Raw genomic sequence first — 22,682 nt, forward strand, 5'->3', positions numbered from 1 at the left:
CATGACGCACTATCTCTTGGTGCTGGACTTAAATTTGGGCAACTATGTATCTTGATCGCCAGTGGGAATGAATGATAAAGCACAGTACACCTGCCCCGGAGGAATCCTAGGATATAGAGATAGTGACTGGTTCGGAAAGTCCTTGTCTTATCACGCGGTACCTCTGAGATACTGGATAAGTGTGCTCTTCTCATTAGGCCTCACTTTCCCCATCTACGGTCACATATTATACATATTTACACACACTCTGGAATGAAGCAGCATCAATAACACAGCACTGATCAGAGTTCTTCGTAAATGGTGAGTTCCTAAAATATCCTCGGGCCTCACTTTGGCAGGAGGGTTATGTCCCTGACTTGGATATCATGTCTCCCAGTGGCTTGAGATGATAAACTAACGTTTCTTAAAAGTCTGTGCATTGCACAGAAGAATTTGGTTATAACACTAATTATTGCTATGTTGACTTGAATAGCTGTGGTGCAGGCACATCCCCAGAAACATAGCAACTACGGAAAATAAAGGCTTCCGTTAACACAGAGCCCAGCAGCCAGCCTTCCACATTATTGTCCTCTCCAGGAATTGGCTGTCGTATTGTAGAATGCCACTATGTCTGTCTAGCACGTTTCCCCCTGCATATGAGAGTAAAGGGAAATAAGCCAGTGCAGTAAATGTCTCAGCAAACCTTCCCAGTGTGCACTTTGGAAACAAAATGTGGAGCAAGTAAGCTATCATTAAAGGCAGGCCTTTTTATTCTTAAATTAGTCACATTTATATGATGTTTATTGTCTGCATTTGAGAAGTAGGGAGAAGAAAAGTATTACGTGTGCATTCCAGTGGGAAGGTTATGCTCCGAATACAGGAGAATTACATCCCTTTAAAACCAGCCTCTAGGCATTACGTACAAGTATACATGTGGCAACAATTATAATAATAAATAGCATTTATTGAGCATTTACTATGTGCCAGGCTATTGTTCCAAGTCCTTTACATGTATCGTCTCATTTCATCCCTGCCGCAGCCATAAGGTTTAGGACAAATTATGATCTCCTCTGTATGTGAGAGAAGGCTCAGACCCAGGGAAGTAAAAGAACTTGCCAGAGGTCACACAGGTAGCAGATGGCAGAGCTGGGAGTCCGATCCAGGCAGACAACTTCAGATTTCATATTTACTGTAACCTCAGTGAGCCCCACCCACATGCAATGCTCCCCCCAAGACTAGTTTAAGCAAAGACCGCCCATCAATTTGCATTGTTTGTGATGTCCAGTGGGATGATTTGTCCTAGGAAATTGGAAATTATGTTGGATTATTTGTGTATAGGATTTCCATAGAAGGAAGCTAACCCTACAGTTCCCCACTGTTACATGCTATCATATTTGCAGTTTATAACATCCTCTGTCTTTTCGGTTGAGACATTTTTATTCTTTGTCTCCAAATTAACACTGCATAGAACATGACTCTGTGAGTGTGTGTGTATGTGTGAGTGTGTAGAAACCGCCTTTTCTTCTGGATTAAATTGCTGCAGCCTGGCTGACTGAGGAGACTCTCCCACTCGCCGAGCCCACAGCAGACATGTTAGGAGAAAGCGGCTGGAGGCGGAGGGGCAGGTGACACCGTGCGTGTGCCCAGCATCTCTGGAAGTGTCTATACACATGTGTGCTGCTGCTGCTGCTGCTGCTGCTGCTGCTTCCGGCCTTAAAATTCCTGGAGCCAACACCCACCTACTCTTACAGCCTCTCTCTCTCTTTTATTTTCAAGGAAAAAAGAAAGAGGCAGACTGAAATAGAAGGCAAGCGACAAGAGCTTGACGAGCAGATACTTCTGCTGCAGCATTCCAAGGTAAGAGGCTGATCCCACGAACCTGTTCCATTATTAGACATGCAGATCACACTCCAGAGAGCCGGGCAGAGGCTGCCCTGGCGTGAAGGCTTTGCCGCTGACTGCACGAGTTTTTTTTCATTCAGTCAGGAAACCATCTCTTGGCTTTTCTTGTGAATTTCTCAAACCCAGGGCATTGTTACAGCATTCCAGTGTCTGTGAGCCTGATGAGATTATAGTGTGCATGTGGACGGGTTTGGGGGCTGGTGTGTGCATGTGAAATGCGCTGGTTATATATAGAAATTGGATGAGAATTTCCACATGGTGGGTGAGGCAGTGTTCCGGGGCTGCGTCTCAGTGCATTAGGTCCTGTGTGTGTGTGTGTGTGTGTGTTCAGAGGTTCCCGAGGATACGTTGAACATCATGTTCTTGGACACATTAAACATATTAATATTTTCTTTCTTGATATGGAGAGAAGGGAGAGGAAAGCACTGCGATCTGATAAAAGAGCAACGCTGTGTGTTTCGGATGATTCATTCATTTTATTTCTACTTTAACAATTTTGGAAGTGTTCTCTTAGAATGGGCAGTGGGTCAAAAGATGGCATTGCAATGATTTGACTTGGTTGGGTCTCCATCGCACCGGAGAAGAGAGAGGCGGGGGTTATTTATTTATTTTTCTTTAAAACGTATTGCACTTAAGCATCATAATTGAGTACAGCGTACGAGAAAGCTCTGTCACTGACACAAGAACTCCACGGGCTGTGGAATGCTGCTTTCTGCAGGCTTGCAGAATACTGTGAACACATTCCAGGGGCCAGCTGGAAGTTTCTGCATGCCTTCTCCTGCTCTGGGCTTTTTTTAGGGAAGTCCTTCTCCTGCTCACTCGAGTTGCCGTGACATTCATGTGCAGATGTGCATTGCTCAGGGGGCTGGTTGGGAAGGTTGGGGCTGACTCTTCAGGGTGATGCCAGGTATAGCTAATTTTGATTCTTTTAAACACGATGGGTCCTTGTGGTTGTATTTTCCATTCTTCTCTAGATTAGGGTTGTGCTAAATGAATCCTCGAGATGAGAATTATCAGCAAGCTGATTTTAAATAGCAGCATGACCTAAATCTGCTTAGCATATTTATCAGTTTACTATCAACTTTAACCAGAGAGATGTGTTTAAAAGGAAGAAAAGCAGCGTGATGCTGAGAATATTGCCCACTTCTCTTTACTCATTGTGTAAATCTGTTTATGGACCTTTCTTTGTAGAAGCTTACAGTATATCCCACATGCTGTTACTCTTTCCTTACACCATCCCTGAGGAAGCATTGAGGGCTGAAGTTAGTATTTTCTTCTTACAGAGAGGGGGACTTAAAAGCACTTAATAGAACCGAGTGGATTTTTCAAGGTCAGTCTGGACAGAGCTGGGACTCTGGCTCACAGTGCAGTCGACTCACTCTTTACAAGAGACCAAAATGTACCAGAAGCTCAGTGAATTCTTGGTTAAAGGTAGATTTTTTATGTCTTTGACCAGACAGCCCCTCTCCTCTTTAAGCTCAGTGTGGTTCTTTGCTTTTGCATTCCTTGAATCAAAAGTCAGGCAATAAATATATCAAATCAGGTGTTTTGGGGTTTTTTTTTTAATCCCACTTCTTATCAGATACTTCTTATAAGATGTCAAGGACTCATTCATTGCTGATTTCCAGTACAGTATCCATCCATCCATCCATCCATCCATCTTTTCATCCTTCCATCCTTTCATCTATCCAACAACAGAAGTAACAGTAAAAAGGACTTAGTATTGCATGTAGAATCAGTGAGATTCCTTCAGAGACTTGGAAACAAGGGGATCAGATATTTCGTTACAGTCATGTTGGTAAAGTTCTCACATAGTTGATGAAATTGGCTATCTAAGGGAACACCCAGCACTTTTACCTAGGTGATCTTCCTGTAACCTGGGGAGAAATGACTGAAAGTGATGGCAATTTAGTAAGTGGAGACCAATGCATTGTCATTTTCTCCCTGGGGAAAGGCCATGTAAACAGTGGGGGTGGATAACTAGCCTTGAACAATGGGAAAAAAAAAGACTCACGGGTCCCAAAGGTGGTTTAAGAAAGACTCCAGCTCTGGCAGGTACCAAGTATCTGGTGAGGCGGGGTCTGCAGTAAGGCCAGAAGAATCATCAAGCCTCACCTTGGCTCAGGTGAAACTTCCCTCATGACTCTGCCTCTCTTTGCTCTGAGCCCATCATCCCAAAATAACTGAGTTATTTTGGTGGTGCCTGACTGAGAGATATGATCACTGCAGGCACCAGAAAGGAATATGTTCTACTTTAAATCATTTAGCTGTTGACGGAACCTGATAGTGTGAGTCATCTTCCCTGTGATCATTCAGTTTTGAGCTTGGCAGCCTCACCCCTTGATGGTAGTAGGTTCATTGGGGTTATAGCTCCTCTGTGAGCCTCTTGGTAGAGACCCGGCCAGCTCTCTCCTGGCGGCACGGCAGCCTTGTCATACCTTTGCCTATCCTTGATAATAGTCATGATTTTTCTGAGTCCCTAGTACTTCAGACTAGTACTGGTACTTTACATACATCCCCTCAATAATGGCCACAAAGTGTTACTTTCCCTGTCTTACAGGGGAGGAAACAAACTTGTGAGGTCAAGTAATTTGCCCAAGAACATAGAGACTATAAGTGAGGGAACCCCAGTTGAACCCTAGGGTATGTGTTTCTCCAAAACCAAGCCTTCTCTAGGACACTGTTTCCTTCAAGTGAAATGTTCCATTTTGAATAATTTGTCTAGAGAGATGCCAATTATCGTCTCTTTATTACAAATATATTTTCATGGACTCCAGAAAATTGAGAGCATATGGAGACATTATTGGTTATTAGTAGTTCCTTGAAGTACAAAATATCAAGAAATGTGTCAATAATTAATTATTTCACTAATTTATAAAATCTAAGATCCTCCCTAAGGAAAATAATGTATGTGCTTGGTACAAAGTTAAATGGAAAAGCATTGGAATCAGATTTCATATTTATGAAGACATAATTCTCATTATCAAATAGTCTTTGGATACTTATTCTCATGCAATGAGGTATGAATTATTTAGATAGATTTATCGGTCTCTTGTCAAGGCAAATAAATAGAATGCAAGACAATAGTTTTGATGCTTATTTGGCTAATATTCTTGGTAATTGCAATATTTAGGGCTATGCAGTGAGTAATGCCACAAAATGGCATATTGTTACTTTATATATGGACAATAAATAAATTCTACAATGCAATGAAAGACCAAAGTGTGGAATGTTGAAATATCCGCTACACCTGAGTGATTAAAAAACCTCCAGGTCCTTTGAAGTCCTCACCAAAGGAAACTCAGATTTCTTTTTAGAGGATCTTAGCTATATTTGGTATCTAATATTTGTGATGTAAGAATTTCCAAGAAGTGCTCACATATGGTACCAGTAAGCAATTTTAGTAGCTGAATTATTTTTGCTGATTCTCTTATAAAAGAGAAAGGAATGGACAATCATTGCAAAGGCAAAATTTTAAAGCACAGGAAAATATAAAGAAAAAAACATAACAACTATGTACTTGTCAACCAGATGTAACTCACACAGAGGTATATCCTTCTATGCTTTTTCTCCGATATATTTTTGTAGAGTAAGGTATGTGACCCTTGATAACAGGCCTCATGAGCTTGTGAGTAAAATAAAATGGTATTAACATTCAGGTCCAAAATACGTTAACCTTGACCTCTTTTTTGATTTTGGTAGATGGGCTGTTTTAAATTCTCATAAAAACTTTGTCATTTTTATGAAATCACATCTTAAATTCTTTTGCTTTGTCATATCTGACTTTTATATTGTCCTTGCAAAGAACATCTCCATCTCAAACACTTACCTGTGATGTTTCTTATCCTTCCAATAGTTTTAACCCATCTAGAATTTTTTTCCATAGGAAATAAGATAGGAATAACTTTACTTTTTACTGATGGTGAGCCTCAACATGATTTATTGATTAATTCATCCTTTTTCTCACTGACTTAAATGTCTTCTTTATCATAGACATATTTCTCTCTTATGTTCAAGTCTACCATTTGCAGATTCTTTTAATTCCATGAATCTGCCACCCCTGTGCTGATTCCATCCTCATTTAATCCCCCTAGCTTTTTAATATATAATATGTATTAATAATATGTCATAAGGCAAGAGCCATCATTATTCTTCCTTTGAAGAATTGTCTTGGCTTTTTATTCCATGGAAACAATTATTTATTTTTATTGTTTTTATTGTGTGACTTGCGATAATGTGAGTTTAAAAAATAAATCAACTATTATATTATACCAGACAGACTAAATTTAATATTCCCTTTTGTCTCTTGGTCGAATTACCAGAGATTTGTCTATTTTATTGGTCAGTCCAAGGCCCCAGCAAGAGCAGGCACACAGTATGTATTGCCACATGAATCCCTTTGGAACTGTCACATTTATAAAGGTTTGTATGACAGAGTCAGCACTGTCAGAATCAAATTGCTAATATCATATCTTCAATATATAAGCTGCCTTTGAATTATTTATTTATGAGCAGGGAACCCTGACTAGAGGTTTTTTTTTTTTTCTAATCCAAGCTATGAAAATTGTCATTATATTTTAAAAACTACAGCCTTTTCTTTCAAGAAGATTGAATGAAAAAAAATCAAAGACTAAATTGTGACCCTGCGAGATATTTATTGTAAACCCACCAAGGTCATTTGCTGCATAGCCTGAAGGTACCAGGAGCCTTGCTGCAAAGATGTTATAGTGTCTCTCGCTATTGTGAACCTTTAGCACTAATTTTAGACTTTTCTTGGTTATTAGTGTGTATGACAGGCCAGTTTAAATTTTAAAATCTTGACTAGGCAGGCAGGGCACACAGTGTAAAGGAACTCTACATCGCATCCTTTTTCCCAGCATGTCCCCATCTCCACTGGCCCTACGAACAGATTGAGTACAAGTTAGAACTGGGTTTCCTCTAGGAAGTCTTGGGTTGGCTTCTGTGTGGACTGAATCATGTAACAAAAGCTCAATACCAAACCAAGATCTTCCCAGGAGTCAATGGGGAAGAAGGGAAGTGTCCCGGGGAAGGAGAAGGAGAACAGAGAGGGGACACAGATGATCAAAAACACAACACAACACAGCTGTCACCCCACGTTGTGTTTAAGCCATTTTCTATTAGGTGGGATTTCACCAGATTCCCAACAGCATCTGCCAACACAGCCAGTGTCAGTGTGACCCAGATGACAGGTGAATGTGAGATGTGGAATAAAAAGTAAACTCACAAAAGTGTAAAAAGAAATCACAGGTAAATATTTTCAAAGCCCTAGAATGAGGAAGCCTTATCTAATTATAAGCCAGAATTATAAAGTAAAAATATGGGTAGATATGACTTTATAAAAATTACAGTTAGAGGGCCACCTGGGTGGCTCAGTCGGTTAAGTGTCTGACTTCAGCTCAGGTCATGATCTCACGGTTTGTGGGTCGAGCCCTGTGTTGGGCTCCGTGCTGACAGCTCAGTGCCTGGAGCATGCTTCAGATTCTATATCTCCCTCTCTCTCTGCCCTTCCTCTGTTCGTGCTTTGTCTCAATCTCTCTCTCTCTTTCTCTCTCAAAAAAATAAATAAGCATTAAAAAAATTAAAAATAAATAAATAAGTATTTAAAAAAATGGGGCGCCTGGGTGGCTTAGTCACTTAAGTCACTGACTTCAGCTCAGGTAATGATCTTGTGGTCCATGGGTTCGAGCCCCATGTTGGGCTCTGTGCTGACAGCTCAGAGCCTGGAGCCTGCTTCTGATTCTGGGTCTCCCTCTCTATGCTCCTCCCCTGCTCGTGCTCTCTCTCTCAAAAATAAAAAAAAATTTTTTTTAAATAATTAAAAATAAATAAATAAATAAACACACAAACACTTAAAAAATTTACAGTTAGGAAAAAAATTGGAGACTGATTAGTCTCAATTCATCTCCCACTGCCCATCTGGCCCCCCCACCACCACCCAGTGATCACCCAGACATTCCTCAGTGCTTTCCTGTATCACCTTGAAAAATTGTGTCATCTCAGGTATCTTATCTGTAGATTTAAAAAGTTTGATTAATCATGTTGTATCCTTTAAATATTTCCAACTTCATTTGTCAATTGTACCTCAGTAAAGCTGGGGGAAAAGGTTTGATTAAATGATCTCTAAGGTCTTCTTTAGCCTTAATAGTCTAAGATTTTATATTTGCTAAAATACAGTGCTTGTGCATGGTTTTTTAATAATTCATTCACTCAACAAGTATTTATCATCCTCAACTATAGCCTTGTGCATCAGCCACTGTGGATGAATAGAGGATACAGCACCTAATTGTGGGAAGTCAGGGGTGAGTGGGAGAGGAGCCCACTGTCAGAGACCCTGGAGAGGGATCGTCTGAGTAAGGGGGAGGTCAGTGGTGCCTGAAGGTTTTGTAAATCCTATGTGAGAAAAAGAGAGTTCTTGGGCATCTTAGACAGAGTGCACCATTTGGCTTCAAGTCTCAGAGCCGTGTCTTACTAAATGTGTGCCCAGGAGTTAGTTACTTAATGTTAGCACCTACCTCATGGGGTTTTTGTGGGAGTTTAATGAATTTATAGGTGAAGTATTTAAAACAGCAAGAGTTCTATAAGGATTATCATCATCATCATCATCATCATCACTCAGTACCATTGCTTCAAATATCACATATGTACCAATGACTCCCAAATTGATGTCTCCAGTCCCGATGGCCCCTCAACTCCAGGCTCTTGTATTCAGCTGTTTTCCTGACATGTCCACTTAGATGGGTGTTGCTTCCATTTTAAGCTTCTCAAGCATCATATGCCCTAAATGGAAGTTTTGGTTTTCTGCTCCTCTCGCACTTGTTCTTCCTCTAATCTCTCCAAATCCCCGGATGATGATACCACCATCCACCCTTTTGCTCAAACCAAATATCTATGTCACCTTTAATCCCACCCTTTCCCTCAACCCCCATGTCCAATCTGTCGGCAAGTCATGTTGACTGTACCTCTGAGATACACCTCATGCCTTCCGTAGCTTCTGCTGCTCCTCTGTTTGAAGCTAACATGCTCTGTTACCTGATGATGTAATAGAATCCAATCAGTTATACTTTGTAATCCTGTCCCTCTGAATCTGTTTTCTTCCTACAGTACTTAGGACAAATGCCAAATTCCTTAGCAAATCTGCAGTTCTCTACCTAATCTGGCCCCTTCCTTCCTCTTCCTCTTCAGCTTGTTCTACCTTCCCTTCCCCACCCCCTACTCACTATGGTCCAGCCACTTGGGCGATCTTTCTGGTCCACAAACATGCTAAACTCTGTCCCATATCTGGGCTGTTACATTTGTCAGTCTCTCCACCTGAAATGCCCTTCCTTGGATCTCAGATCTCAGCTCAAATGTTCAAGTACTCACAGAGACTTCTCCCACCTGTTTCCTCTATCAGTCCCTGTTTCTCACATTGTCCTACCTACTTCCTGCGATGCTGGTATCACAGTCTGAAATGGTCTTGCACCCTTGTTTATTGGGACAAAGGCTCAGCGATGTTGGGGACCTGCCTGTCTTCCAGGCAGTGTCTTCAGGAGCCGGCAGAGTGCCTGGCATGTAGGGAATGGATGAGGACACCACTGCTCCTGAGATGGGGATGCAGGAGGAGAGACAGCCTGTGGGAGGATGAAGAGCTCCTCTTCAGATCAGTGTTTGGCTAGCCAGTGGCGAAGCTTACGCATTCTCCAGACATCTGGATAGTCACAGGTTCTCATGAAGGGTGACTCAAACCAAGGTCCTTGGACCAGCAGCGTCAATGACAGCATCACGTGGGAGCCTGTTAAAATTCAAATTCCCAGACCCTATCTTGAACTTTGAGAATCAACATCGCCGGGAGTGGGGTTCTGTGCAAGCTCTCCTGGTGAGCCCTACGCATACTGCAGCATGCGAGGCTCTGTTCTCCTTTTGTTTTCTGAAGCTGGACAGATGTGTGGAGGAAGAGCCAGATGAACCTCAGCGTCTCCTCCATCCTTCCCTCCAAGGAGCCCCTGTCAAGACTCTGTTTGCCCACTGCCAGCTCTCTGCCTGCCCTTTCCTTGTCTTGACTTTTCATCGTTGCATCCGCTTGACAAATGTGAAGTGTTGACCGTTCTTACCACCTGTAAACTATGGTATCTGTTTTTGGTATATGCTCTTTGAACATAAGAAAGAAAAGTTTTTATTTTTAGTTTTCACCTCTGCTGTACTCTGTCACTTAATTCTGAAACACTCAGGCAGCCAGTAAAGGCCAGAACACTACAGGGAAACCAGTGCTTCCAATGGGCATGTGTGATCAGAATGGACAAGTACATTGTGTCCCAAGGCTATAACACAGCCGACCCTCAGAGACAACAGGAGGGGATCTGGTGTAGGTTAAGGGAATCTTTGGTGGTAAATGTATTTGAATTGGTGGTTTCCCAGCATTACCACTTTGGGTCCAAGTGAAAAAAATCAACTCTGCTTTTTTGTTTGTTTGTTTGTTTGTTTCTAAAACATCAAAACACTTTTGTGAAACAGACTTCTCCGAGACCCACTGTCCTGTTGTTATTGTCTCTCTTCTTGGCTCCAGCTGTTGGGGATGTTTTGGTGACCTCATTGGCTTATCCAAAGAAGAGACAGATCCGAGGGCATATATGCTTTCGGTGTTCATGGTCACCAGGCTGCTCTTTCCAGAGGTGCTGACAGATGGCTAAGGCTAAATCAGCCAGAAATGAGGAGTTAGACACTTTCTTGGTGGCAGGAGGCACAGTGTGCAGAAGAGCACAGAGAACATTCCCAGGAGCAGCCAGTGTCATGTTCCAAGAAGCCCTAGCTGTGTAACATCCCTGTTAGGGTAGAGAAAGCTGGGTCTGTCCATGGTTGCCTTTCCAGAAGGGTCCACACTCTAAGACCAAGGTTGCCAGTAGATCTCTCTCCCAAAATCCTAATAGGGATTTTACCCTCTATAAGTTGAACTAGGTGAGTGTCAAACATTTTCAGCTGAGGGAGCCCAGTGAAAGTGTGATAGCCCCCTCCCAAGGAATTAGCGTGATAGAAAAATCAAGATTTTTCCACCTCACCCATTTACTCATTCATTCCCTGGAGCTAGGCTAGGGGCAGCAATGAGATGCAGAAGAGAATGAAGAATTGTCCCAGCCTTTGAGGAGCTGGGAGTCCATAGGAGGAAAGATATAAAAAGAAAGAATTTGAGAACAGTATCAAAGTGCACAAGAGTATGCTCTCTGCTAGAGGAGGCAGAGAAGAGAGCCATGCATCCTACCAGCAGTAGTGGAGGAAGGTTCCTCAGGTAGCATTTTACCTGCTCTTTTTCAGACGAGGGGAGAAGAGGCCAGGGGAACAGGATGAACAGCAATAATAAACATTTCTCTAGTACTACATGTGGGTTCAGCACTTTTAGCATATGAATGCATTTAACCCCCATAACAAGCCTGAGATGGGCTCTGTCATCACATCCATCTTACAGGTGAGGAAACAGGTTCGATGAGGGTGAGGAGACTATCTAAGGTCACACAGCTAGTAAGTGGCAGACTGGCTCTTTTCCTATAACCCACTTAGGAAGAGAAACCAGTTTAACCCACTCATCCCCACTTTCCAGTGGAAGAAGCATCTCTGTGATAAAGCTTCAGAGAATGTAGTAGTTGCTAGGGCTGCTGTGACAAACACCACAGACTGGGTGGCTTAAGCCACAGAAATTATTTTCTCACAATTCCGGAAGCTGCAAATCCAACCAAGATCAACGTGTCAGTAGGGCTTGCTTCTTCACGTGCTCTCTGCTTGGCTTGTAGATGGCTATCTTCCTCAGGTGTCTTTACATGGTCTTCCTTCTGTGCATGTCCTCTTTTTATAAAGACGCCAGTCATATGGGATTAGAACCCATCCCAATAACCTCATTTAACCTAAAAGACCCTATTTCCAAACATGGTTATGTTATGAGGTCATAGGGGTTAGGACTTCAACATAGGAATTGGTGGGGAAAGGGGACCATAATTCAGCCCAGAAGAAAGAGCAACCAATGTCAACAAATGATACTGTGAGTTTTTTAATGTTTATTTATTTTGAGAGAGAGAGAGAGAGAGAGCTAGTGAGTGCACGAGTTGGGTGGGGGAAGAGAGGGGGAGAGAGAGAGGGAGAGGGAGAATCTTAAGCAGGCTCCATGCTGTGAGAGCAGAGCCCAACACAGGGCTCCATCTCATAAACTGTGAGATCATGACCTGAGCTGAAGTCAAGAGTCTGACGCTTAATCGACTGAGCCACCCAGCACCCTGGTACTGTGAACTTTTACACATGATTTTATATTATTAAACAATGCTCTATAAATTTTTAAAGTACTTTTTTAACACTGTCCTTGGTGGTAGTTGTAAATAAATTTGCAGGCACCAGGTTACCAATGATGTTTAGCTGTTTAAGTCTGTTGGGATGAGGGTGGTTCCTGTCTACAATCATTTAGCATATAATCATGAATCACTTGCATATGAACAGACCCATGCCTTCAATGAATGGAAAGCAATAGGTCAAGTGCTATAAATATGCTTCTTTATGCACTGTAAGAGTAATCAAACAGGCCTCCACCAACAAAGATTTATAAATAAAAAGGAAGAATCATTCAGTGAACACCATGGCTGCTTGGACACCATACTGATGTGTTGCTAAAAAAAATTCCCTTCAGAAGTGTTGGAATTCTAAACATTGAAACTTGCTCCTATACATCCAGCAGGGTCTTCACAGCCCTGTGTGGCTGCTGGATTTCTCGATAGAATGGTGAACCAGAACCGTTACTGAATTCTAACTTACTATTACTAAATGTTGGCAATTTTTAGTAACTCATTTTATAGCTTTATAATAAGTGACTTTTATTGCTTAATCTCAAGAAAAATGAGAGCCTCCGGAATTGTCTGTCTTTTGCTAAGAGCTGTAGAAAGGAAACTGAAGTATGAATTCTGTGTCCACAATATTAGAAATATTCCAGTCTTTCATTTCTGTAAATCCTATTTAATTGGCTCCAAGCTCTGCATAGCCTGGCTCTTAGCCATCAAAAGGGTTCCCTTTGTTTTACCTTGCTCAGCCTGCCTGACGAGGTCAAACCAGATTCTGATGGAAGTGATGCCTGAAGCCAAGGAACCCAGTGCTTATTCTATGCATAATCTATGTTGAGTGGCTTCAAAGCCATTATAGGACCCGGGAAAAACTGGTCACATGCCCTGCTTCTGGCAGACTTGGGGGTGCACCCTTTCAGGCCTCCATTCCCAGGACTGCTGACCTGCCCAGGGGATGCTTGGCCATGATGCCCGGGGTTCAGCCTCTGCACACATCCAATAGCCACCATCTGCCTTCGAGGGACCATGTAATAGAAACCCAAATCAAAAATCTTCTCCACACCTTCCTTGCCTTGCTCTTCGTTTCAGGGAGTTTCCTCATGCCTTTCTTTTGAGCTGTTTCATTTCTCTTCTCAAAGCAGTAATCGCTCCCTCCTGAACTGTTGACCTGAGACTCAAAGCCTTTTTCTTTCACTCCACAATATATTAGTACACTGGTACAAGTGGGGTGCATTATTTTAATACCATTTGGAGACCACTGCTGGGTATGGTTGGGAATCATTAAAAAGCTTATTTCTTTTTTAAGTGTTTATTCATTTGGGGGAGGGGGAGGGGAGAGGGATAGAGAAAAAGAGAGGGAGAGAGAGAATCCCAAGCAGGCTCCCAGCTGTCAGTGCAAAGTGGGATCATGACCTGAGCAGAAATCAAGAGTTAGACGCTCAACCGACAGAGCCACCCAAGAGCCCCCATTAAAGAGTTTCTAAGAAGAGCCATAACATAAATTAACCTTTTTGAAAAAACACCCTAAGATGGACTTGATATTGGGTGATCTTAAGAAATTATATAATGGAATTGTAGTTGCACAGAAAAATGTCCTTATGTTTTAGAGATTAATACTGAAATACTTATGGGTGAAATGTCATGATGTTTGTTATTTCCTTTAAAACGCTTTGGTGATAAATATGGGAAAATACGGCAAACTGTCTCATTGTAAAGCTAGATGAGGTACAGTGGCATTCATTATTCAGTTTCCTCTGTTAGAAAAACATGTTTTCAAAAACTTTTTATAGTAGAAAATGTAGAAATAAATCCCTCTGGTGGCTCTCTAGGGGTTGGGCCCCAGGGGAGGGAAGTAGGGAGCCAAATTAGTGAGGAGGCAAAGGCAGCAATTCAGGTGAACACAGATGAGGGGCGGAGCTAAAACCGAGGCACCGCCCACACTGAGAAGGCTGTGGACTGAAAGGTACCATCTAGTCTGTTCTCTTCCCTCATTCCCACAGTCCAAAGTGCTTCGGGAAAAATGGCTGCTTCAGGGTATCCCCGCTGGAACTGCGGAAGAGGAGGAAGCCAGGAGGCGGCAGTCTGAAGAGGATGAATTCAGAGTCAAACAACTGGAAGATAACATTCAGAGGTAGGTGGTTCCCAGCCCAGGGCACCTCTCCACCCCCGCTCCCTGCACTGTGGTGTTACAGTGCAGTAACCACTACCCTCCTCTAGGGGGCCTTTCTCAGTGCCAGCCCCCTTTCCCAGAGCTTTGGAATTCTATTCCTAAACAGAATACATTTGTATCCTTTAAACTTTTCCAGATAACCCTGAGTTATTACTCTGGGTACTAATTATTGCGTGGGGAAACTATAGCAGGGGGTTTTGGAATGGAAAGGACAGAGTATAGAAGAGCTGAATGAGGGCACCCCTGTGCTCTAAAATTGCACTTTGTGTTGCCTGCTTGCTCTGCTCAGAGGGTGAGTTGGGTTCCTTTATGGTTGTCAACCAGGTTCTGAACATTTCCATCTGGGAGATAAGTGACCCTCCTGTGGCCAGTGGTTGGACCAAGAACATAGGTTTGCACTTGAAAACTGTAGTCACACCAGGTCCCAGGACACCTAGCCAGAGATATGAGACGGGGGTGGAAGGTGGTGATCAGAGATGCCTTGGAACCAAATCTCCCCCCCATCCCATCCCACCAAACCCTGGCTCAAATATCAACTTCAAGAGCTTCCTCTGTTTCTCCTGAGGTGCAAGCTCTTTTAGAACACAAAGGGTCAGAGCTACCTGGCTACCGGCCTTTATACCGAGGAGTGAATGAGGTCTGTGAGAGTACCTGGGGACTCCAGTAATGTCGCCGGGGAAAACAGACCGGCCGTAAGCCCTGAAGGCCTAGGTCCGTACTTTGCTTGGACCCTAATGTCCCTCAAAGAGGTCTGAGAGCAGCTTAACTAAATTTTGCTTGTGGGGAAACTAGCTAAGAAGAAGCTGTATGTGATGTGCGTGTGTGCATATACATAGACACACATATGTGGGTGGGTGAATATGTGTATATACACAAACAGTTTTTTTTATAATACACAGAGTAAAGGCTAAACTATTACCAGCCATTTTAGTTAGATAGATCGATATATGTCGTTAGAAGAAGAAAATTTTAGTCCTGAAAATGTGGCATCAAGTTTGTGAGGACAAGTACCTCCAGAATGTACGAAAGGTCTTCTTGTTGGAAGCCCGGAAGGTGGACAGGGGAGGGCCAGGATGGAGTCACTCAGAATCCCAAGCCTCGGGGGTTTCTCTCCTCAGAAGTGGCTCAGCTGGCTGTGTCTTACACAACATGAGGAAGCCAAGGATTATTGAAACTATTGACAATATAATAGGTTGGGGAGGAAAAGGCCACTCGGAGAAATGGTGTAGGAAGTCTCAAAGTGGAGAGTACAGTGCTGTCAGCCAGAGGGACAGTGGATACAATGCAGGAGCATCTCTTCGCCGTCGCTCTGGTTATAAGTTCCATCATTTTCCTGCCCCTTTCTTACTGGTTTTACGTCACCACAACAGATAGGTCTGGCGCAAAGCAGACACTCCACAGCTATTCGGTGAATGAAGGTTTGGGACCGGGTACCCCACATATTGGGCAGAGAAAGCCTGGGAGATTAGTCTCCAGTCTAACTTGGCAAAATCCTAGGAGCCAAGTGGCTTGGACACAGTCTGTTCACTACCTCGGATATGAAGGGAGACAGTATACACACCGATGGGCGGAAAATTTTGCTTAAAATCATTTTTTTCAGAAGCCGTGTATCTTTTCTCAGAGTCTGACAGGGTCACTTCATCTTGTAGGTGTTACAGATGGAAGGTGAAAAGGATTTGGAAAATAGGACAAAATTAGTGATATGACCTTTTCTATTTTTCTTAAATGGCATTAGAAAATGTGGTCCTCCCACCAAATTGGCAGTTTCTCTTTGGCTTGCATATGTATTAGATCACTGTTTTGGCCTCATAAGTGGTAACTCTTACCTGTGGGATGAGCCACCAGGTGGAGGGAGAGTCTCAAATCGAGACTGAGTTTTGGCTAAATCGACCATCGGAGTGAAGTGTTAGAGTTAGGGGCTAGTATATTGTTTAGGTGGGCATCACCGTATTCAGAAAAATAAGGAAAATCTCTTTTTTTATCTTTTGAGTCACTAGAATAAAGAGCTCACTCAATGTATGCAGGCCGTCTCTTGGAGCTCCTTGAGGAGATAGATACCCAATCCGGAAGGAAAGAAATCATAGAAGCCTAAAAGGATGGAGGTGGGGTGCTTCGGCCTTGATTTGGCAGGTTATTTCCTTCTGCCGCTTTCATGGCTCTGCTGGGCATTGCATTTGCTGGGGAGTGAGCTGCATTCCCTGGAGCTGCTTTTCTGTAGGAGCAGGCCAGCCGATGGGCATCATTTCCTCCTCAGGGCCCCCGGAGGAAAGAGTGTCTTCCTACCCTGGAAGTCAGTTTCTGCTTCCCCTCATATGCCTTGCAACTTCTCTACTGGAATGGTTAGCGTCTTTAAGTTCTCCTCTCAAGGGAAGAAGGGAGCCGTCCTGCCTCTTCCCTTAAAGGACCCTCAGCCCCTTAAGCCACTTTCCTTAGTCAGGCATGGCTTAGTTGTCTCTCACAGTCCTAGCCATTTGAACAGCCCCGAAGGCTCATTGGAAGCACAAGCATCCTGCAGCTCTTACAGTCTAAGCGGACGGGGTATCCTGGCTCTGCTTGTTTTGGCTGAGCTCAGCCAAGTGACTCCAAGACATAGGTTGGACGAGTCTACGCTTGTCCCCCCTGCACTAATGAGCTAACCATGACTGCTTCCTTTTATGGCAATGGCAGAGGAGCAAGAGGGCGGAGCAGAAACAGAACTGCCCATAAGCCATTAGCCAAAGCAAGTCATGGCCACCCCAAAACCCAGGGGAGGAGATGGTCAACCTTCAGTGGGAGGAACTTCAGAGTTGTGTGGCAAAGGGCACAGATATAGGGGAGGGTGAAAACGGGGGGCTAATAGTTCACTCTAACAGCAGTGTGATTGTTCAATTGAAAACTGCAGGCATTAGAGAAAGTCCAGAAAGGTGAATCCATGAGGAACAATATGAGCTAAAACAACTTGAGAATTCACAGGGACAGGGAGAAGAGAATGAGAGAAAATAGGAGTGGCTTCGAGATCAAATTTAGAATCTGATCTTTATAGAATAGAAATCCTGGAAATTGGCTACAGATCAAATGTAGCAGAACCACTAAATAGAGGGATTGTGAAAGAAACTTTCTCTGTTTGAGACAGATTATCACTCTTTAGGTCTTTAGATCTGGGTCTGCTTATCTAAGTCACTCCCGAACAGTAAGTTAGATTCTCCTAAAGAGATATGCAAACTGTCTTCAAATGACAAAGTATGTTAGTACAGTTGTGCCTTGAAGGTATTTCAGTCCCTGCTGGTGAACCAGGAGTCGTTTGAAGAACCTGAAGGAACAATAGAGAATAGTAATCAAAGAGCAGGGAGAATGCCTACAAAGAGAGATGAATGGAAATTTGTGTCATTTAGTTTGCAAAAAGAAAAGGTGATGGCAACCTAATTCAGAACTTCAGTGTGTGTAGGATTTAGGCCATGTCTTAATTCTGTATGTATGGGCCATTCTGAATTTGATAAAGACTTCAAATAAAGCATGAGAATTTGCACTTAAACCTGTCTCTTTCCTTAGATATCTTCAAGAAGAACATCACCATCTTTCCATTTGAGTCTAAAATTCTTTATAGTGCCAGTGATCGATCATACAGCAAGCTCCAGGTTTACAGACATGTTTTTTCACCAAAGTGTTATTTGTAAATTGGTGGTTGTTTGGAGCTAAGAGTGTTGTCTGTCTTCCAAGACTGTAATATGTGGTGCTTAGATTTTGAGGGCAGCCCATAAGGAGGGAGGGAGAGATGAAGGAAGGAAGGAAGAAATGGTGGGAGGAAAGAAGGAAGGAAGGGAGGGAGGAAGGAACTAGACTCTTAAATCCTGGGTATTAGAATCACCTGGGAAGCTTTTTAAAAAAATACAGATTCCCAGGCCTTATTCCAGGGAATTTGGATTCAGTGACCCAGCTGAGGAGCCCTGTTTTTTAAAGAGGGCTCCAGATAATCTGTGCAAATCACAGTTCAAGAAAGGTTGCTGTAGGGGCGCCTGGGTGGCTCAGTTGGTTGAGCGTCGGGCTTCAGCTCGGGTCCTGATTTCACAGTTCGTGAGTTCAAGCCCCACATGGGGCTTGCTGCTGTCCGTGCAGAGCCCACTTCAGATCCTATATCCCCGTCCCTCTGCCCCTCCCCTGCTTACACTCCCTCAAAAATAAATTAAAAAAAAAAAAAAAAGGAAAGAAAAGTTGCTGTAAAGGGAAAAAAGAACAGACCATAAATAAAATTGAATTAATTAAGAGCACTAAAGCACTACAGTGATTACGTGAAGGCAGTGGGAAAGGAAGAAGAGAGCTGGTCACTACAGTGGATAAACAGACGGCCATTCTTTTGTACAACTTCTCCCTGGCCAGTGTCAGGACAGCTCAGTCTATTGCTTGTTTTCTTCACTTGCTAGAAACCAGAGGTAAAATAGGCTAAATATGGTCAGAATTGTTGACAGCCAAATCTTTACAAAGATTTCTTTTTTTTTTTAAATTTTTTATTTCAAATGACACATCTTTTGTATGCTTTATTTCCTTTTTTTTGTTTTTTTTAAAGTAAATATATTTTATTTTATTTATTTTATTTTATTTTTATTTTTTTATTTTATTTATTTTTTTAATATATGAAATTTACTGTCAAATTGGTTTCCATACAACACCCAGTGCTCGTCCCAAAAGGTGCCCTCCTCAATACCCATCACCCACCCTGCCCTCCCTCCCACCCCCCATCAACCCTCAGTTTGTTCTCAGTTTTTAACAGTCTCTTATGCTTTGGCTCTCTCCCACTCTAACCTCTTTTTTTTTTTTTTTCCTTCCCCTCCCCCATGGGTTTCTGTTACGTTTCTCAGGATCCACATAAGAGTGAAAACATGTGGTATCTGTCTTTCTCTGTATGGCTTATTTCACTTAGCATCACACTCTCCAGTTCCATCCACGTTGCTACAAAAGGCCATATTTCGTTCTTTCTCATTGCCCTGTAGTACTCCATTGTGTATATAAACCACCATTTCTTTATCCATTCATCAGTTGATGGACATGTAGGCTCTTTCCATAATTTGGCTATTGTTGAGAGTGCTGTTATAAACATTGGGGTACAAGTGCCCCTATGCATCAGTACTCCTGTATCCCTTGGATAAATTCCTAGCAGTGCTATTGCTGGGTCATAGGGTAGGTCTATTTTTAATTTTCTGAGGAACCTCCACACTGCTTTCCAGAGTGGCTGCACCAATTTGCATTCCCACCAACAGTGCAAGAGGGTTCCCGTTTCTCCACATCCTTGCCAGCATCTATAGTCTCCTGATTTGTTCATTTTGGCCACTCTGACTGGCGTGAGGTGATATCTGAGTGTGGTTTTGATTTGTATTTCCCTGATGAGGAGCGACGTTGAACATCTTTTCATGTGCCTGTTGGCCATCCGGATGTCTTCTTTAGAGAAGTGTCTATTCATGTTTTCTGCCCATTTCTTCACTGGGTTATTTGTTTTTTGGGTGTGGAGTTTGGTGAGCTCTTTATAGATTTTGGATACTAGCCCTTTGTCCGATATGTCATTTGCAAATATCTTTTCCCATTCCATTGGTTGCCTTTTAGTTTTGTTGGTTGTTTCCTTTGCTGTGCAGAAGCTTTTTATCTTCATAAGGTCCCAGTAATTCACTTTTGCTTTTAATTCCCTTGCCTTTGGGGATGTGCCGAGTAAGAGATTGCTATGGCTGAGGTCAGAGAGGTCTTTTCCTGCTTTCTCCTCTAAGGTTTTGATGGTTTCCTGTCTCTATGCTTTATTTCCTATTGGGGTGCCATATTGAGAAAGCCCAAAGGATTGTTTTTTGGCTTGGGCTCATTGTAAACCATTTTCTTTGCTGTCACTATATGTGATGGGTCCCTGGGGCCACACATGGGCCTCACATTGATACTCTTGGAGACTTCTGACAGTTAGATCCATATAGCACTTGCCTACTTCACATCTGCTCCAGTCAACAAGTCCCGTTACTTGCCCTGTGATCTTCCCACTGAAGATGCTCTTTCTGATTTCATCAGGTTTTATTCACATGTTTGAAATGTAGTGTTCCAGTGCTCTCTTAGCAGCACATATACTAAAGTTGGAACGATACAGAGAAGGTTAGCATAGCCCCTGCGTGAGGATGGTATGCAAATTCATGGCGCTTTGAAAGTTAAGTGTTCTTAACTTTCTTTGATGAGTGAAAAATACGGGGAAATTTGTTCCCCCCACCTTGGAGTTACCCCAGTGAGGATGAGGGACTTCAGGGACTAGTAAATGAAAATGGAACGAGCTCTTCTAAAGCTAGGGTATTAATGCTAGCTCTACTGTTAACTTGCTGTGTGAATCTGGGCAAGACTCACACTCTCTCTGGTCTCAGTTTCCTCATCTTTTCAGTGAAGGGTCTTTCGGGATCTTCTAGCTCTGGTATTCTGAGAGTCTTTAATTTGGGAAGTTGGCTAGAGATCCCTTTTCTGAAGAAATATACCTATGCAGAGAAATGCTGCTGTTGTAGAAGGAAGCGGTTTAGGAGACAGGCCAGAATTGGGGAAGGAGGTTAACTTCTCAGGAGACAAAGCCCCATGTGTGAATCAGTGACTCATCACAGATGACTAATTCATCTTATCAGCTGTCAGTTCTAAAATATGTCCCATCAAATATTGATTGAATAAACTATTGAAGTCCTGGTTGCTAACCTAGACAGGGGCATTGCAACTTTTAAAAAGAAAGTTCAAGACGCCTATGAACTGGCCCATTTCTGCTTCTGAATTAACATTCCTGGAGTGCTTCTGTTGGTCTCTGATGGATACCAGAATTTGCTTAATTTTCCCCATTCATAAGAGGTTCAACGCAGAAGACTAGAGACATTAGGCATAAGCATGTGTGTGTTGTATGGTGGGATTTTGGCAACCAACAAGAAGACAGCCATCCACAAATAAATGTTCTAGAAAAGGCAACCACAGAAATGTTCATTGGAATCACAAAGGACACTTGCTTGGGATTCAATCTGTTCTTCATTCTGTCTATTTTTGACTCCATGATGCACTGCTCTCCAGCAGCAGAGCCTGGAGCCCTTACATGGGCAATTCCACATCTGTGCATCCCAGCCTGTGGCCCCGCCCCACAGCCACATCTGGCACTCAGCCCTGGTCTCCTTCCCATTCTCTTTGTTTCACCATAGTAATATCATAGATACTGTAAACCACACAGTGATGTAGTGGGGTCACTTTATCATCTATTGTTCCTTGGTCTCTTACTCTCTTCTGGGTCCCTAGCATTTTGGTTTCCACTGAATTCATCAATTTTCTTGTTTTTATCCTCATAACACTGCCACGAAGTAGTGGTAATGATGCCCATAATACAGTTGGGGGAACTGAGGCTTAGGAGGTAAAGTAACTTGTTGTCCCCAATGGCCCCAAGTGACCCAAGTGAAGAAGTAAGGGGTGCCTGGCTGGCTCAGCAGGTATAGCATGTGACTCTTGATCTTGGGTCCATGAGTTCAAGCCACACATTGGGTGTAGAGATTACTTTTAAAAAAACTAAGTGAATAAGTATTTCAACTGGCTCTAATGCCACCGCGCTTTCTCAAACATCTGAACAAAAGCTTAGTTTAAGTTCAAAATTTTGAGACGTGATATTCAGTGAAATCACACTGAAGTTCACCTCAGGATGCAGTGGGGGGGGGGGGGGCTCTTCCCTCCTCAGCCCCCACCAGCGTCTCCTCAGGAAGCAGAATAGCAAGTGTGCCATTGTGAGTGGGCCTCGTGGCTCGGAAGCCTGCCCCCCTCAGGTTCTGTCTGGAAGTACAGGCTCCACTTTAGGCTCGGTTCCTTTTTCTCTTTCTGAAGCCCTTTGCTCTTGAGTGCTCTTTCTTGACTGTATACAGCCCGAGTCTCTGCTGCAAACAGTATGTTGTTATATAAAAGGCTCCCAGCGCACTGATGAGGAACCTGGACCTTAGAGTCTGACTGACTGGATTTGAGCCCCAGTTCTGCATTTGCAAGTTGTTTGACCTTAGACACAGTGCTGCTGTCTGGACTTGAGTTTCCTCACCGGTACCCTGGGGATAGCAATGCCCATCTTGAAGGGTTGTTGTAATGTGTACAGATCATATGCTCTTGTGAAGTGGCAACTACAGTAGGTTGTCAGTAACTAAGAGTGATGCTTTTGTTGTTGTTTTCTCCTCCATCCTTCTGGAACAGGGTTTCTTAATAGCAGAACTACTGATGTTTGGGCTGGAGAGTTATTCTTGTCGGGGAGGCTGTCCTGTGTATTGCAGGATCTTTAGCAGAATCCCTGGCCTCTGCCCAGGAGATGCCAGTAGCATCATCCCACCCCCAATTTGACA

The 22,682-nt window shown here is 43.0% G+C and overlaps 1 protein-coding gene and 1 non-coding gene across 9 annotated transcripts in view; both read left to right on the top strand.

The window, feature by feature from the left end:
• Positions 1–22,682, top strand: part of PALM2AKAP2 (PALM2 and AKAP2 fusion) — a 505,626-nt gene that overhangs the window by 241,711 nt on the left and 241,233 nt on the right. For all 8 annotated transcript variants that reach the window (XM_042914178.1, XM_042914177.1, XM_042914169.1 and 5 more), the window contains 2 exons: positions 1,756–1,836; positions 14,189–14,319. In XM_042914178.1, the coding sequence (XP_042770112.1) occupies positions 1,756–1,836; positions 14,189–14,319 (212 nt within the window). The remainder of the gene's footprint in view (positions 1–1,755; positions 1,837–14,188; positions 14,320–22,682) is intronic.
• Positions 20,407–20,512, top strand: LOC122205692. Its single transcript, XR_006196200.1, has one exon. It is a non-coding gene; the product is annotated as a U6 spliceosomal RNA (small nuclear RNA).

This window comes from Panthera leo, chromosome D4 (assembly GCF_018350215.1).
Source record: "Panthera leo isolate Ple1 chromosome D4, P.leo_Ple1_pat1.1, whole genome shotgun sequence".
Classification (NCBI taxonomy): domain Eukaryota; kingdom Metazoa; phylum Chordata; class Mammalia; order Carnivora; family Felidae; genus Panthera; species Panthera leo.